The 14,791-nt window shown below is 59.9% G+C and overlaps 2 protein-coding genes across 6 annotated transcripts in view; both read right to left on the bottom strand.

Moving 5' to 3' along the window:
• Positions 1-675, bottom strand: part of TUBGCP6 (tubulin gamma complex component 6) — a 28,847-nt gene extending 28,172 nt beyond the window's left edge. The window contains exon 1 of the mRNA XM_020982890.1: positions 446-675. The gene's annotated coding sequence lies outside the window, so the exon portion shown is untranslated. The remainder of the gene's footprint in view (positions 1-445) is intronic.
• A 1,481-nt stretch (positions 676-2,156) lies between these two features.
• On the bottom strand, positions 2,157-14,161 carry HDAC10 (histone deacetylase 10). 5 transcript variants are annotated; one of them, XM_020982886.2, is made up of 21 exons: positions 14,076-14,161; positions 13,142-13,238; positions 12,498-12,632; positions 11,819-11,915; positions 11,470-11,567; positions 11,110-11,214; positions 10,482-10,550; positions 10,195-10,321; positions 9,280-9,345; positions 8,856-8,915; positions 8,490-8,579; positions 7,935-8,041; positions 7,778-7,845; positions 7,140-7,392; positions 6,735-6,819; positions 6,102-6,187; positions 5,520-5,576; positions 5,108-5,192; positions 3,109-3,294; positions 2,560-2,722; positions 2,157-2,453 (listed from the first exon to the last, which is right to left on the bottom strand). In XM_020982886.2, exons 1-21 carry the CDS (start codon positions 14,131-14,133, stop codon positions 2,446-2,448), a joined length of 2,100 nt encoding a protein of 699 aa, XP_020838545.1. In that variant the 5' UTR covers positions 14,134-14,161; the 3' UTR covers positions 2,157-2,445. The 5 variants fall into 5 exon arrangements, with proteins under 5 accessions (XP_020838545.1, XP_020838546.1, XP_078004060.1 ...); XM_020982887.2 differs by having other exon boundaries at positions 13,142-13,235; positions 14,076-14,160; XM_078147934.1 differs by having other exon boundaries at positions 14,042-14,120.
• Between the last annotated feature and the right edge of the window lie 630 nt (positions 14,162-14,791).

The raw sequence follows: 14,791 nt of genomic DNA, 5'->3' as shown, positions 1-14,791 counted from the left end.
AAGGACACAGAGCGGCAGAGGAGGAGTAACTGACCAGGAGCAGGGGGAGGGAGAGAGGAGAGGGCAGGAAGCGCATCCCACCAGGGAGATGAGAGAAGACCCCACGGGGCAGAGCAAGAGCCAGGGCCGAGCCCAGCTCCTTCCCTCCCCAGCCCCGCCCTCGCCCTGCGGCTCCAGGGCCTCTTCAGGAGCCGGGAAGCGGCTTTTCGCACACCTTCCGCTTTCCCGGCGCGGCCTCCTGTACGGGGGGCTGGGGGGCTACGGGCCCAGGGCCCTCGGGCTTGAAGGGGCCTCAGAGGCCATCTAATGGATGACCGATTCTTCAGAACAGGAAACTGAGGCCCGGGAGGCTGAGTGACTTGCGCAGGGGGTCGCACCGGCAGTAAGGCCTCGGACCCAGGTCCCTGACGCCAGGCCGGGGCTGCCTCCCAAAGGCAACGCTCACCCCTCGGGGAGCCTCCCACAGCGCGGTCCGACGGTCTCGGGGGCTCAAGATGACGGGGCTCCCAGAGCCGGGGTCTCATGCCGCCCGAGGGGGCGGGGTCGGCCCCTCCGAGCAGGGTTGGGGGAGGGGCCCGCCCCTAGGCCCTGGGCGAGGGGGTGGGGTCCCGGCGCACGGATCTCCGAGGACTCGACAGCCCGGCCCCCGCCCCATAATCCCCAGCTAAAAAGCGTACGCACCGCCGCAGACGGGATGGAGCGGCTCCCAGCGCGCAGGCTGATGACGCAAGACGCGGGTGACGTCAGCACGCTTTGGACGTCCGGGCGGAGCCCGCGCTCTACAGGCGGGGGGAGGAACCACATGACTCAGGAGGTTCTGTCACTGTAGAGACCTGAGCGCGATGCCGGAGCACATGACCCAAGAGGCCCTATTGGGCCTGCGCATGATGCCGAAGCACGTGATCCTGGAGTCCTCTCATTGTACTAGGCCCGCGCAAAACTGCAGACCACGGGACCCAGGCAGCTCCACCCCCTTCTTTAAACTTGGTGATCGCAGTGTCTGCTGGGAAGACTCCGGTCGAGGCCAAAGGAAAGGCCTGAGTTAAGGGACATTTTAAAGTAGCAGTGGATAGACTGTACAGCTCGGGAGTCGCCCTAGCTTCGCAGCACTCCCAAAGAAGGCAAAAAGCCCTGTGCCTGGCATTCAGAGCCGTGTTCATCCGAGCACTAACGCCCCTGGAAAGCACTGCACTCTCCCACTGCCAGTCATTTGCTCACGTGGATGCCAATGCCCAGAGCACCATCTTTAGTCACTGCCACCTCTTCTGGGAAGCCTTCCTAGACTCTGGGACAAGCAAGCTCTGCAGGGCTCCGTTTTCCAGTACTACTCCCACTACAGAGCCTAGGACTCTAAGGCCCCCAAGGGCAGGGCAGCCTGAGCCTAAATTGTGTCTCCTGCTCAAAACAAAGCTCAGCACCTAGTAGGCACTTTATAAATGGTAGCCGGATGGATGGGAGGGGTGGGCTAAGACTTTTTCGGGGAAAACAAGCCCAGGGGAGACACTGGGAGGAAAACAAAGAACACGCAGTAGGCTCGCACTTTTTGTTACAGTGTACACAGTAGGGGCTTAGTTCGTGTCCTGTTGAGTTCAATCAGGCCCCCTGAGGGTCAGAGGCAGAGGTCGTTTTTTCAGGTTTTAATTGTCCCAAGGATGAGTGGTAGTTCCTACTGAAGTGACACTAGGGGGTGCCACAACGCACAGAGTGCTGGGCTTGGAGTCAGGAAGACCCAGGCTAGCAGGGTGACCCTGGGCAAGTCACTTAGTCTCTGCCTGCCTGTTTCCTCAGCTGTAAAATGGGGATAAAAACAGCAGCCCCCTCCCAGGGTTGTTTCGAGGATCAAGCAGCCCTGGCCATCCCCCGTGCCCGGAATGCTCTTCCTCCTCCGCTCTGACCGTTGACCTCTCTGGCTTCCTGTAAGACCCAACTCAAATCCCACTGCAGGAGGCCTTCCCCAACGCCTCTGTTGATAATTTCTTATTTATCCTGTGTAGGACTTGCTCTGCACATGCTCATTTGCTAATAGCTCCCCTATTAGAGCGTAAGCTCCTTGAGGGCAGGGACTGTCTTTGCCTCTTTTTGTATCCCCAACACTTAATTGCCTAGTAGGCACTTAATCCAAAGCGCTTTGCAAACTTAAAACCCAACATACATGCTGGCTGTTGTTATTATTTTTATTAAACCCCGAGACCATTCAGAACTGAGAGATCAGAGGGTCCAGCTCCTACAGAGTACAAAGGAGGAAACGAAGGCAGCCCAAGCCCAGGGAAGTGACTTGCCCAAGGTCATGCGGGCAGGTAGTGGTGGCAGGGGCTGCGTCTGCTGCCAGGCTCGGCATCTTGGCTCCATTTGTCAGCCTTGGTGATGATTCTCAGGCAGTGGCCCTGCTGGTCCCTGGTCTCGGGGATCACCTGCCCCAAGGACCGGGCAGGTGCAGGAAGGGCCTCAGGTCACTGTAGCAAGCACAGAGCGAGTGAAGGTGAGCACAGACTGGGCCCCCCCCTCTCCCAAGGCCCTGCCACTCTAAGAATGAGGACTCCCTCCTCCCCCTACACTCACCGGACACTTGCAACATGGGCCAGTCCAGCCGCCGCTGCCGGCAGAGGCGGGTTATGGCCAAGGCTTGCTTCGGGGAAGCTGAGAGGAAGGGACCCAGGGTGCTGGGGAGGGCCCGGCCCTCCAGGGCCCAGGCCAGAGCCTCTACCAATGGGAGGTCAGGGTTCTGTGGCCAGAGAAAGATAGCTGACACATGCCCCCCATCCCCATGGCTCAGAAGCCCAGAGGGTCAAGGGAGTAAGCTCAGCTTCTCAGGGTCACCGCCCCCTGGGGACAGGGCATCTTCACCGGGAAAGTTGGGGGAATTGCAGAGACAGATTTAGACTTGATGTGAGGCATAACTGGCCGACGCTTGGAGCTGTCCCCGAGGGGGAAGGCTTGCCTGGAGAGGCAGTGAGCTCCCTGTCCCTGGAAGCCTTCAACCAAAGACTGGATGCCCACTTGTCTGGACTGTGATGGAGGGGACTCTGGTCTGGGTGCCCTCCAACTTAAGGGGTCTGATTAGGAGGCTGGGCACCCTGAGGGTGCAGCACACAAGGGTCTCTCACCCACCTGCAGCAGCAGCAGCATTTGGCCCGCCACTGGCCCCTGGAGCAGCCTGGTTAGCAGCTCCACATCCAGGTTGCGGAGGCCACAGTCTGGCCCCAGCACTATAAGCACCAGGTCTGGTCGGAAACTGTAGGCCACCGGTAGGATGAGGCTGGTGAGAGCCAAGAGGAAGGTCCCGGGTTCTGTGGCCTGAGACGAGAAGGGATGAGGAGGAAGCAGAAGGAAGCCAGGGCCCAGGTGTGGGCCTCCTCTGCAGCCCCTGGGCTGGAACAAAGCTAGGCCCCCAAGGGGGAGGATGGGGAGAGACCAGAGATCACCACCAGGCAGGAGGGGCAGAATGAGGAGCCAGCAGGCCTCACGGCTCACCTGGAGCCCCCCATCACTCATCTGACCTGCACACATGCCAGTGCCCATGGAGGGCTTGAGGAAGGCAGCTGCCGGCCGGGGCTGGGTCTGATGTCTTCTGGGACACTGCCCTGTCCATTCCTCCTTCTCTCTCTCTCTCCCTTCCTCCTGCTCACTCTCTCTCCCTTTCCTTCCTTATCTCTCTCTCTTTCCTTCCTTCTCTCTCTCCTGTCTCCTTCCTTCTCACTCTCTCCCTCTTTCTCTCTCTCTCCCTTCCTCTCTCTCTCAAATTTCTGCAACCTAGCTTCTGCCCTGACCCCGCTGCCTCCAAGATGTAATGGACAAACCCAGCAGCCTCATCCTTCTTTACCTCTTTGACAGATGGCTCAGTGGATAGAGTCAAGAAGACCTAAGTCCAAACACGGCCTTAAATGCTTACCAGCTGTAGGACCCTGGGTAAGTCAATGAAGCCCTGTCTGCCTCAGTTTTCTCAACTCAGTGCCTGGCATACAGCCGGCACTTAATCGGAGCTCATTTGCCTCACCTCCTTCCTTTGACACTGTTGATCAGCTTTTCCTCCTTGATGGCCTCTTCTCTTGAGGTTTTGGGGCACTTCTCTCTCCCGGTTCTCCTCCCCACTCTCTGACCGCTCCTCTTCTGTCCCCTTTGCTGTAGCCTCCTCTGGATCACACCCTCTAACCCGAGGTGTGCCCCAGGGGTCTACCTGGGCCTTCTGCTCTTCTCCCTCCAGACCAGTTTACTTGGGGATCTCATCAGCTCCCACGGATCTAATGACCATCCCCATGCTGACAATTCTCACATCTGCTTATCCATCCCTAACCTTTCCCTGACCTCCAGTTCCACATCTCCAGCTGCCAGCTAAACATCTTGAACTGGACGCCCCGTAGGCATCTTAAACTCACCGTGTCCAAAAGAGAACTCATTCTCTTTGCCCCTAAACCCTTTCCCCTCCTACCTTTCCTAGTGCTGTAGAGGGCACCATCACCCTCCCATCCCACAGGCTCCCACCCTTGGAGTCATCCTGGACTCCTCACCATCTCTCATCCTGCCATATCCAAGCTGTGGCCAACGCCTGAGATTTCATCTCTACTGTATCTCCCCGATACGCCCCCTTCTCTCCTCTGACCTGGCCCCCGTTGTGGTGCAGACCCTCATCACCTCACTGGACTACTGAAATGGCTACAGTGGGTCTGCCTGCCTTGTTCCCCCCCCCCCCAACTCCCCACTCTGGTCTATTATCTATTCAGCCACCAAAGTGATTTTCCTAAAGCACAGGTCTGACAGTGGCTCTCTGTCACCTCCAGAAGCAAATACAAAATGCTCTGCTTGGCCTTCAGAGCCCTTCGTCACCTGGCCCCTCTGCCCTTTCCCGTTTCTCGTATCTCACTCCACTCCCATCCTCTGTGATCCTGTGACCCCGGCCTCCTGGCTGCAGGCTGTCCCCCCTCCTTAGAATCCTCTCCACTAAATCGCCACCCTCACTAAGATTGCGCCCTCCAGAGGCAGCCTCTCTCGGTCCCCCTCCATCCCAGCGCCTCCCCTGCTGATTATTCTCACCCCGTCCTGCTGGAGCTCGTCAGCACCCAGCTGTCTGCCTGGTGCCCAGACTCCCCTCCTAAGCACATAAGCATCTTACCTCGTGCCCACCCAGGCAGATGTGGGTCCGGGACGCTGCTGCCTCTGACTGCTCCTTTCCTCCAATGTTTAGCAGGAGAATTCGGCTGGGGCGGGGGAAGGGGGAGAAGTGGCTGTTTTAATGAAATGTGTTCTTTCCCCCCCACCACCCCACGTGTCTCATGCTTTATTTACATGGTGCCTCACTCCCTACCATCCTGGGGACCCTTGCTCCTGGGACAGCGCCAGAGCAGAAACAGACCACAGAGGGCACGAGGCCCATGTCCAAGGTCACACAGTCAGTAAGCACCACAGCCCGCCCTGGACCCAGGCTCCTGCTGCCACATCAGGCAGTGTGAAAGACCTCGGGCTGGAAGGACCTGCAAAGACCATCCCGGCCAATCCCTCGTGGTACCATTCCAAGCCATCCCTACCCATTGTCCCTCAGGTCCTCAGGAATGTCCAGCTCTCCTACAGCCACGCAGAGCAGCCTGCAGGACACAGAGCAGATACCAATGTCAGGGTCACACCCAGAAATTATCAGGATATGAACATAACCTTCAAGGGGAGGGGAGAGGAAGAGCAGCCCAGGCCCTGCCCTCAGGAGCTGCCAGTCTGGGAGGGGGTCAGAGGAGGAGCAGCCCCAGGCCCTGCCCTCAGGGGGTTCCCAGTCTGGGGGGGGGGAGATGACTTTCACCCACAAGAGAGAACAGAACTAGATGGGGGTGGGGGTGGCCCAGAGCTGGCCTATGGGGCTGAAACTCTGAGGGCTTGGGGAATCAAGGAAAGGATGGCCCAAAGACGCCTGGGGCAAGCAGGGAGTATGCTCTGGAGGAGGGCAGGGTATCACAGAAGGGGGAACTCCTTATTGAGCTGGGGCAGAACCCTGGGATAAGTAAGGGGTGCCTGAAGGGGAGCAGGAGAGAGGAGGCTGGAAAGGCCCAGGTGACCTCTTAGAGGCATTGACCTCTACCAGTGCCGTGCCTTCTCCTCTCAGGCCTGCAAGTTGGGCTCACCTCTGAGCCCCACCAGTGAGGCCTTTGCGGAGGGCTACGGCCATGGCCGCTGAAACTGCCGGAGACACAGCAATCCCAGCCCTGACCTGAGGATAAAGGACAGGTATCAGACGCCTCAAGAACTTGAGGTCACCGAGCCCAACCCCTCCTTTGGGGGAGGCAGTGTGAGAATGAGGCCCAGAGACAGGAAGACCCAGAGAGAGAACCTGGGCCTCCCAGGGGCAGTGTGGCCAGGCCTGGCCAGGACTTCCAGGGGGCAGGTCCACGTGTCTACTCCTGGCAGGGAAGGAGACCAGGACAAATGAGTGACGGCCTCTAGAAAGGATGGGTCTGGATTTAAAGAAGCCCAGTTTGTAGTAAGACAGTCCTTGGGGGACAGCACAGAACCCACCGGGCATCTGAGAAGGTGACCCTCTGGTTTCCCATTTCCTACCCATCTCCTCCTCCCCAAACAGTGTACCTCCCACAAGCTGGGGGACCTTCACAGGCATGCACACTGAGAAGCCACATCCTGAGAGATTCATGCCTAACCTTGAGCTCTTTGAAGTCAATTGTGCCCATTTTACAGAGGAAGAAGCTGAGGCCCAGAGAGGGAAAGGCACCTGTCCAGGCCCACACACGCATACACAATACCTGCCCAGTCAGGATCTTGTCCAGCAGAGCCAAGAGTTTCCCCAGGGCAGCCAGGGCCTGGTCCTGCGTGGAGGCCGAGTCCAGCCTAACACAAACCCGGTGTGGGCTCAGCCAGAGGCATCACACTTCCAGATATGGAGACATACAGACAGCCAGACTCACACAAGACACACCCACACAGCTACAAATGCACCCTCCCATTTTCTAGGCCGATATGATGTCCCAGGGAGAGATACTGTTTCCTGGCCTGCTTTGACTCTAGACCTGACCCCTGGGCACTGAGGGTGCCCTAGATGCAGGGCCCACCCTCACGGGCCTGAGCCCTTGTCCCACCATTTCAGATCCTTCATCCCACCCTGGCCTGTGCGTCTGGCCCCCGGCCTTGAGCTGTGAGCCTGGCCTCACCTGGACCACATCTCTGCCTCCTCCTTGCTGACGATCACCCCCTCCTCCTGCAGGAGAGCTGGGGGCAGGTTAAGGCTGGAAGTGGAGTCAGGGACAGCCAGGCCAATGCCAGTGTGTGGGGGAGGTGGAGGGCAGCTGAGCAACTTGTCCAAGAGGGTCCCCCGCCTCTCTGTGGTCCCTACGGACTGGGCCCCAAGTAGGGGGGGCCCTCCATCCCCACACCACGTGCTGGGAGTCAGTATTGGGCCTGTGTCTGGAATGACGGATCAAAAGAGAGAAAGGTCAGGGCTGGAAACTCCCTCCATCTGCCTGCCTAGATGTCCAGGTCTTTGGAGAAAGTCTGTGAATAGCCCTCAGTGCTCCCTGGGGACAAATCTGCATCTCTGCTGAGCTCCATTTCCTACTTCTGCATTAAGCGGCTAGTACCATGGTTCCCACTTTACAGATGGGCAAACTAAGGCATAGGGAGTCCTGGCTCTGCCAGTCACTTTGCTATGTGATCCTCCCCAGCTCTGGGCATATCATCAGAACATTCCTGGGAATGAGATGGAAGCAAAAGGGGAGGAAGGAGTTAAGCCCCCTGTTCCCATTCAGCCCCTCCCCACATGATGCCACCGCCAGGGGCCCTTCAGTCTTACCTTCATGCCTGAGGCTTGCCCAGTGCGGGGCATGGGCAGCTCTCACATTCTGGATCGACTCCAGTGAACTGCAATGGGGTCACGGATCAGAGGGGAGGGGAGGCCTCCAGGGATCCCCCCACCTGGGACAGCCCCCGAGGCCCTCAGTCAGGGTTACCTCAAACAAGGGGCTGGATCCCCAGAAAGAGCTGGCACAGGGTCTCCCAGCAAAGTCTGCAGGGTCAGACACACACATTCAGCCAGACACTGCAGGTGATAGCCGCCCTGAGGGAAGAGATGGCCCTTGGACTCTGAGCCTTGCCCAGAGGCACCACCAACGAGTATGATTGGTCTGTGGTCCTAAGGGGCTTGGGCACAGGGATGGCCCCAAGAGGGTTGGCAAGAACAAGCTGGCAGGCTCAACCCCAGATGCTTTGGGATATATCAGGGAAGACAGGCCCAGGTCTGAAGGTGCCCCACTCCTTGGGCCCACAGTCCAGCCCAGCTCAGTTCAGTTCAGTTCAGCCCAGCCCAGCCCAGCCCAGCCCAGCTCAGTTCAGCCCAGCCCAGCCCAGCCCAGCCCAGCCCAGCCCAGCTCAGTTCAGTCCAGTCCAGTCCAGTCCAGCCCAGCCCAGCCCAGCCCAGCTCAGTCCTGCCCAGCCTTCCTCCCAGGGCACTTGGACAAGCTGGATGGGGTTCTCTGGTCTCAACACCCTAGGAGTCTTGGCCTCACCTCAAGAACAGCACAGAGCCGGCCCCGGGCCAATGGCAGCAGCAACAGCGTTAGGTGGGCGAAGCATTCGGGTGTGGCCTGCATCTGACCCTGAAACCCAAGCCAAGTAGGCATGAAGGAGCCCTCACACACGTGGCCCCAGCCTGGCCGTGAGTCTCTTCTTTGTCCTTCCTTTCCCTGGTCTCTGGGCCCTCTCCTTGCCCAATGATCCTGTCCATCCACTGGACTCCAGAATCTCAGAGCCAGAAGGGACCCAAGGCCATCACGCCCCCTGCAAACCTCATCCCTGACATGTGGTCCTTCCATCCCATTTCTCTCCCCAGCTCAGCACTGTTTCCTCCACCTCCTGTTCCCAATCCTGCTCACCTCAGGGTCCCCAATGCCAGAGTCAAATCCAGCCGACACCAGGACCAGTTCAGGGTCAAACTTCAGGGGCCACAGCACAGGGAGATGAGAAAGGAGAAGACAGTAGGGTCCGGGCAGGGGTATGGGGGGCATTGTGCCCCCTTCTACCCTGCTGTGCCCTATTCCCTCAGTATTCCTCCAACTTGAACAACTAATTCACACTCAGGTGTGAATGCCTGACACATTTTTTTCCCAAGGGGCTTCTCTCTGATGCCTTAACTCAGAGGACAAGAGGAAGTTATAACCAGGAATTTCGCAAAGCCCAGAAGGGAGGACCCCAAGCCAGGACCTGCCTGGGGCCCTGCCTATCAGGCCCCAAGCTCCTCTGCCTCCAACAGCCTTCTGGCCCAGTCACAGGCTACCTCCCCTCCCAACTGTGGCTCACCTCAATGGCCAGTGGGAGCAGCACATGAAGGAAGACAGACACATAGTCAGCGTTCTTCATCCCAACCTGCAGCCAGAGCAGATGGAGAGGAGTGGGCAGGTGGGGGAGGGGAAAGATGAAAGGGCAGGGGAGGGGATGAGGGCACAGGGAGGGGACGTGGGCACTGGGGAGGGGACATGGGCACTGGGGAGGGGACAAGGGCACCAGGGGAAGGGAGGGGAGCAGATGAGGGCACTGGGGAGGGGACGAAGGCACCAGGAGCAGGGACGAGGGCACCAGGGGAGGGGACGGGGGCACAGGGGAGGGGATGAGGACATGGGGGAGGGGATGAGGGCACCAGGGGAAGGGAGGGGAGTGGAAGAGGGCACTGGGGAGGGGACGAAGCCACCAGGGGCAGGGATGAGGGCACCAGGGGAGGGGACGGGGGCACAGGGGAGGGGATGAGGACATGGGGGAGGGGATGAGGGCACAGGGGAGGAGACGAGGGCACGGGGGAGGGAACAAGGGCACTGGGAGGGGATGGGGGATAGAGGAGGAGATGAATGGGCAGAGGAGGGGTCTGAGAAGCCAAGTCACTGCCAATCAGCCTCTTGGTCCTCCCTCCACCCTGGGACACAGACAGGTCAAGAAGATGGGAGACCCAGATGTGGGGAGACCAGGAGGGGTCCCAGAGAGACAGGCAGTGACGAAAGAGTCTTTCCGCTGCCTGACTTTGGGGAGCCTGAGGCTCTTTCTGAATGTTGAGGTGGGGGGAAGGGGACCCAAGCCAGAATCAGGGCCAGGCAGCCCTCGAAGGCCAGGAGCGGTATTAGGGCCTCCATCTGTTTCTCCCTCAGCCCCCACCCCAGTGGGCCTGGTCCTGATGCCCTGTCTTCCCTCTCAGCTTCACCCCAGGCCCAGCCCTTCCCTCCCTACCTTATTCCAGGGCACATTGACAGTGAAGCCACGGCCGGGACCCTGACCCACCACATCGTAATCAGATTCCCGGAGTCGAGGCCAGAAGCTCTGGTGCTCATATCGATGCCAGGAGAAATAGAGGACACTGGGAGGGGAAGAGGACCTAATTCAGGGCCTGCCCCCACTCCCACTTGAAGCCTTCCCTGGGCCACCCGCACCCCTTGTGCTGGGACCATCTTCCCTCAAACCAGGGACTCCCGTGCCCTTCCCTCAGCCTGGGGCCTTCAGGGCCCACATCTCCTGACCTGGGATCGTTTTCAAAGACACCCTGGGTCCCCTGCCCGTGGTGAATATCCCAGTCAACAATGAGGACTCTGGAGAGAGACAGAGACAGTCGCTGGGGCCACTGGGGCCCCCAGGACAGGTTCCTGCTAAAAGCCTCTTTGGCAAGGAGAGGATGGGGTGCTGGGAAGGGGAGGGACATCTCTGGTACCAGCAGCTGTGGCATGGATGTCACATGGGAGATGGGCACTGAAATGGCTGCCAGGGCCTGGTGGGGCCTCCCCTCAACATGGCTCAGCCCCCAGCCTCAGTCCCCTCAACCCCCAGCTAACAGACAGCCCAATCTGGGAAACAGAATAATCTCTGCTAACAGAGAAGCCCAGATGGCAGGAAAGTCAAAATTGCATACTGCCTCCAAACCAGGTAATGCTAACAAAGGTTGCCTGGCTAGCTATGACGTGGCACCTCTTTTGGGGCTCCGTGTGGCCAGCACATGGTTTCCTGGGCAGGGAGCCCTCCCTCAGCTTGGCCTGGCATTCGATGACCTGCTGGGGGATGGCTAGCCCACAAGATGGCTAGAGGAGAGGCCCCCAACCTTCCCTGCCTCTTCCAGCTCACGGGGGAACCTGCTGGGGAAAACGGCCCCCTCACCTCTGCAGCCCATGTCTCCTCTTGGCGTGCTCGGCAGCAATGGCCACATTGTTAAACACACAGAAGCCGTTGGCGGCGTCCCGCTGGCTATGGTGTCCAGGAGGCCTGGGAGATGAGGGGGACACGTGGCCCATCACTCGCCCCTCAGCTTCTGATGGCTGGGGGAGGGGGATGTTCAGGGTGCCAGAGGCCCTTAGGAGGCATCAAGCCCAAGCTGGGCACCAGCAGGCCTTGACGCAGCCCTGGCAGGCGCTCCCACAGCCTTGGGATTCCCGGGCAAAGGGAGAGGAAGGGAGTGGAGGGAAGGGAGTGCTGGCCTGGCCCCAGGCCTGGAGGCGGCCCAGCTGATGGGGCTGTTACCTCACCAGCGCCATCCCGTTGCCTACAGCTCCGGTCAGTACCGCGTCCACCAGCTGCAAGGTGGCTCCTACGGCCATCCGCGCACAGGGGAATGTGCTCTAGAGGGAGAAGAAGGGGGGGATGTCCCGGACAGGGGTCTGGGAGGGCATGCCTTCCTGACCCCCTTCCTCTATGTGTGTGTGTGTGTGTGTGTGCACATGTGTGTACTTATATATGTATGTGCATGTGTACGCACATGTGTGTGCACGTATCTCTCTGAGTGTATGCGTGTGAGAAAGATGGGGGGGTGGGGGGGCAGGACAGGCAGGACAGGACTCATTTCAGGTGGGGGCGGGGAACTGGCACAAACCGGGTGAAAGTAGACAGCATCATACTGCTGGGCCAGGGTACGCAGCTCCTCTGTGCTCATGGTCTGGGTCCCCTTCACCACAGCCACATACTCTGGGCTGGGGGCAGAAGACAGACCCAGAGGTCAAGGCCAGGCCCAGTCCAGCTCAGTACTGCCTGGACAAGGAGGGCAGGAAGGTATCACTTCTTCCAACCTTAAAGGCGGTATCACAGTCTCCCATGTCCTTTCCTCAAGCTGTACCCCTCCCCTTCTCTCAAACTGCAGGGAGCCAGGAAACTGGATCTCTAAGTATGACAGAACTATGTGCACAGGCCCCGAGGGAGCTCAGAGAGCCTCAGGACAGCAGTGTAGTTCGTTTGTAAGCTCAGGCTATCTTCCCTAGCTACTCAGGGACAAATCTGGGTCTGGCCGTGATTCTTGGATCTACGGCTTGAGGGGAATCCCCTTCCAAGCAGAGGGAAGGCATGACAGTAGTTCTTCTGGCCTCCATACCCAGACTTTATCCAGCTGGCTCCTCTCAAAGCCACTGTCTCCTTGGAGCCTCCCCCAACCCCAGGAAGCAGACAGGGGCCGAGCTATTAACTATTAACCTTGTCAAAGGGGTCCTTCGCTGTGCTGAGCCAGGATGTGCTCCTCTGCTCTGCTCCCCCCGTGGCTGGACCCGAGGCAGGACACTCACCTGTGCACCAGCCCCAGCTCCTCCTCGGTGGCCTCGCGGGCTGGAAGCCGCACACACCTCTGGGCCAGTCCTCGATGGCAAAGCCGAGCATACGTGGCTGTCAGGCGCTCTGGTCCCTCAATGGCACACTCTGGGCTGGAGGGGAGGGGGGCGTGCATCAGGGTCAGCAGAGACGTGTGGGTCCCAGCCCTGACTCAGCCAGTCTCCCTGAGGGAACAGTGCAAGCCTTGAACCTGAGGCCCTAGATTCAAATCCTGGCCATGCCACCGACTGGCTCTGTGTCCCTGGCCAGGTCACTGCCCTCTGGGCCTCAAGGGCTTAGATTCGAGGTTCTCTGAATAATGTTATCCAAGGGAAGGGTCCTAGAGTCATTCAATTAAGAGCTGAGAGGGATCTTGGAGACCAGCAAGTCTAGCCCTGCCATTTGGGGAAACCGAGGCAAAGTGAGGTGGGGGCAGGATCAGAATGCTTCCAGGCCACAGCTCTGTCACCCCAGCACTGCCAGACATGGATCTGGAGCCCCTAAAAACACATTCCAAAGAGCACCAGAGCAGCCTCTGGATTATCTGTCCTTAGACACTCTATCCATGGCACTGCCCCCTCCCAGCAAATGAAGGGGAGAGACAGAAAGCGTGGGCCCTTACTCGTCCCAGAGTAGCCGGACCCGGGTCATGTCCTCATCATAGATCAGGGCTGTCGCCTGGGGCCCTGAGCGCCTGTTCTCAGCCATCCCGGGGCCTGCTGGGAGGAGAGCAGAAGGCACCTTCTTCCTAGGCCCATGCCCCCTTGACCCTTGGCTCCTCTCACCATTCTCTGTCCTTCTCCATCTCCTCCGCCGGCCCGTCGTCCTTGTCACTCCCCCTAACTCTGGGCATCCCCAAGGCTCAATCCTGGGCTCTTCTTTCCCTGCTACCCCCCTCCACCTCATCAGCGCCCATGGGTACAATGATCATCTCTATCCACTGATCGACTCTGCTGGCCTCGCCTTCAAACTTCTGTCCTGTCCCGACAAGCTCCTGCCGGCTGAACCCCAGCCCACTTCTGAGCCTCTGCACCGTTCTGAGGACGTCTTCCCTCAGCTCCACCTTACAAGTGGAGTCAGTTCTCCTAGAGGAAGTCGGCTGGGATCCCCACCCTCCATCCCGGGGAGAAGTGTTTCTTGCCTCCCCAGTCTCCCCTGGCTCTCGTGTGGGGCCCGAGGTCATCCATTTTCCCACTCCCACCCCCAGACTGGGAGCTTCCCCAAGGCCGGGTCGCCCCATCTTCATCCCAACAACCTTCAGGGAGCCCGGCTGTGCCATGGAAGCTTCCCTCCACTTTACAGAGAGGGAAACTGAAGCCCCAACAAAGAGACTGGACGGGGCCCCCCAGCCCAGGCATGCACAGGAGGGATAGAGGGAGGGAGGGGATGGAAGGATGGATGGATGGATGGAGGGAGGGAGGGAGGATGGATGTGGACAGGGCCCGGGGCTGGGTTAGGAGGGGATGGGCTGGGGGGGGGGCAACAGATCTGGCGGGAAGCTCCTCCCTCCTCCCTCACACACTCTGCCAGGGGAGAAATCGCAGCCCGCGAACGACCTCGGGCAGCGGACGACCTCAGGCGCCGGGTTCTCGCGGCCTCCCGCCTTCTCCGCATCAGCGCGCAAGAAGAAGAACCGAATGAGATGGGATGCGAAGGAGGAGGCTCCGGCCTCCGAGTGGGCTCCCGAGGACCCACGCAGCCGGCCCGCCGCCACGCGGGACACCTCTTCCGGATGCTTTTCCTACGGCCGGGCCCCAGGCTCCTCCCGGCCGACCCACCTCCGGCCACACCCCCGATGCCTGGTCACGCCCCCAGGGCAGGCCCCACCCCCGGGTCCTGGACCTGGCCCCTCCCTGGCCCGCTTCCCCTGCCGCCGGGCTCCCCGCAGGGGTGGCCAGTTCCTTCGCCGAGGCATCGGGACTTATCGGAGCTAGGCCCCCACCCTGCAGCCCCTCTTCCCAGCCCGTGTCCCCCAAGCGGAGAGAAGCCTGAGCGTCGGGGCCCCCGGCCAGATCTGGACCCGCCGCTGACCCAAGAGAGGCGGAATTCTGCTCCTGACCTCTGTCCTCCCCGGGCTGGGCAAACATGCAAACCCCGCCCCTCCGCAGCACACTGAACCCTCCGAAGTCCTGCCTTCGCTTAAAAACTCAAAGATGGGGAACTCGCCATGTCCTGGGCCGCCCATCCCGCTTTGGGACCCCTGGAGTCACCCCTAGGAAGGGCTTCCGGCCACGGATCTTCTTTCTGTCCACGGCACCCTTCCCCCCCGGCG

Source organism: Phascolarctos cinereus, unplaced genomic scaffold (assembly GCF_003287225.1).
Source record: "Phascolarctos cinereus isolate Bilbo 61053 unplaced genomic scaffold, phaCin_HiC Scaffold_1;HRSCAF=81, whole genome shotgun sequence".
Classification (NCBI taxonomy): domain Eukaryota; kingdom Metazoa; phylum Chordata; class Mammalia; order Diprotodontia; family Phascolarctidae; genus Phascolarctos; species Phascolarctos cinereus.
Note: the sequence above shows the minus strand (reverse complement) of the source record. Positions and strands in the feature narration are given on the sequence as shown.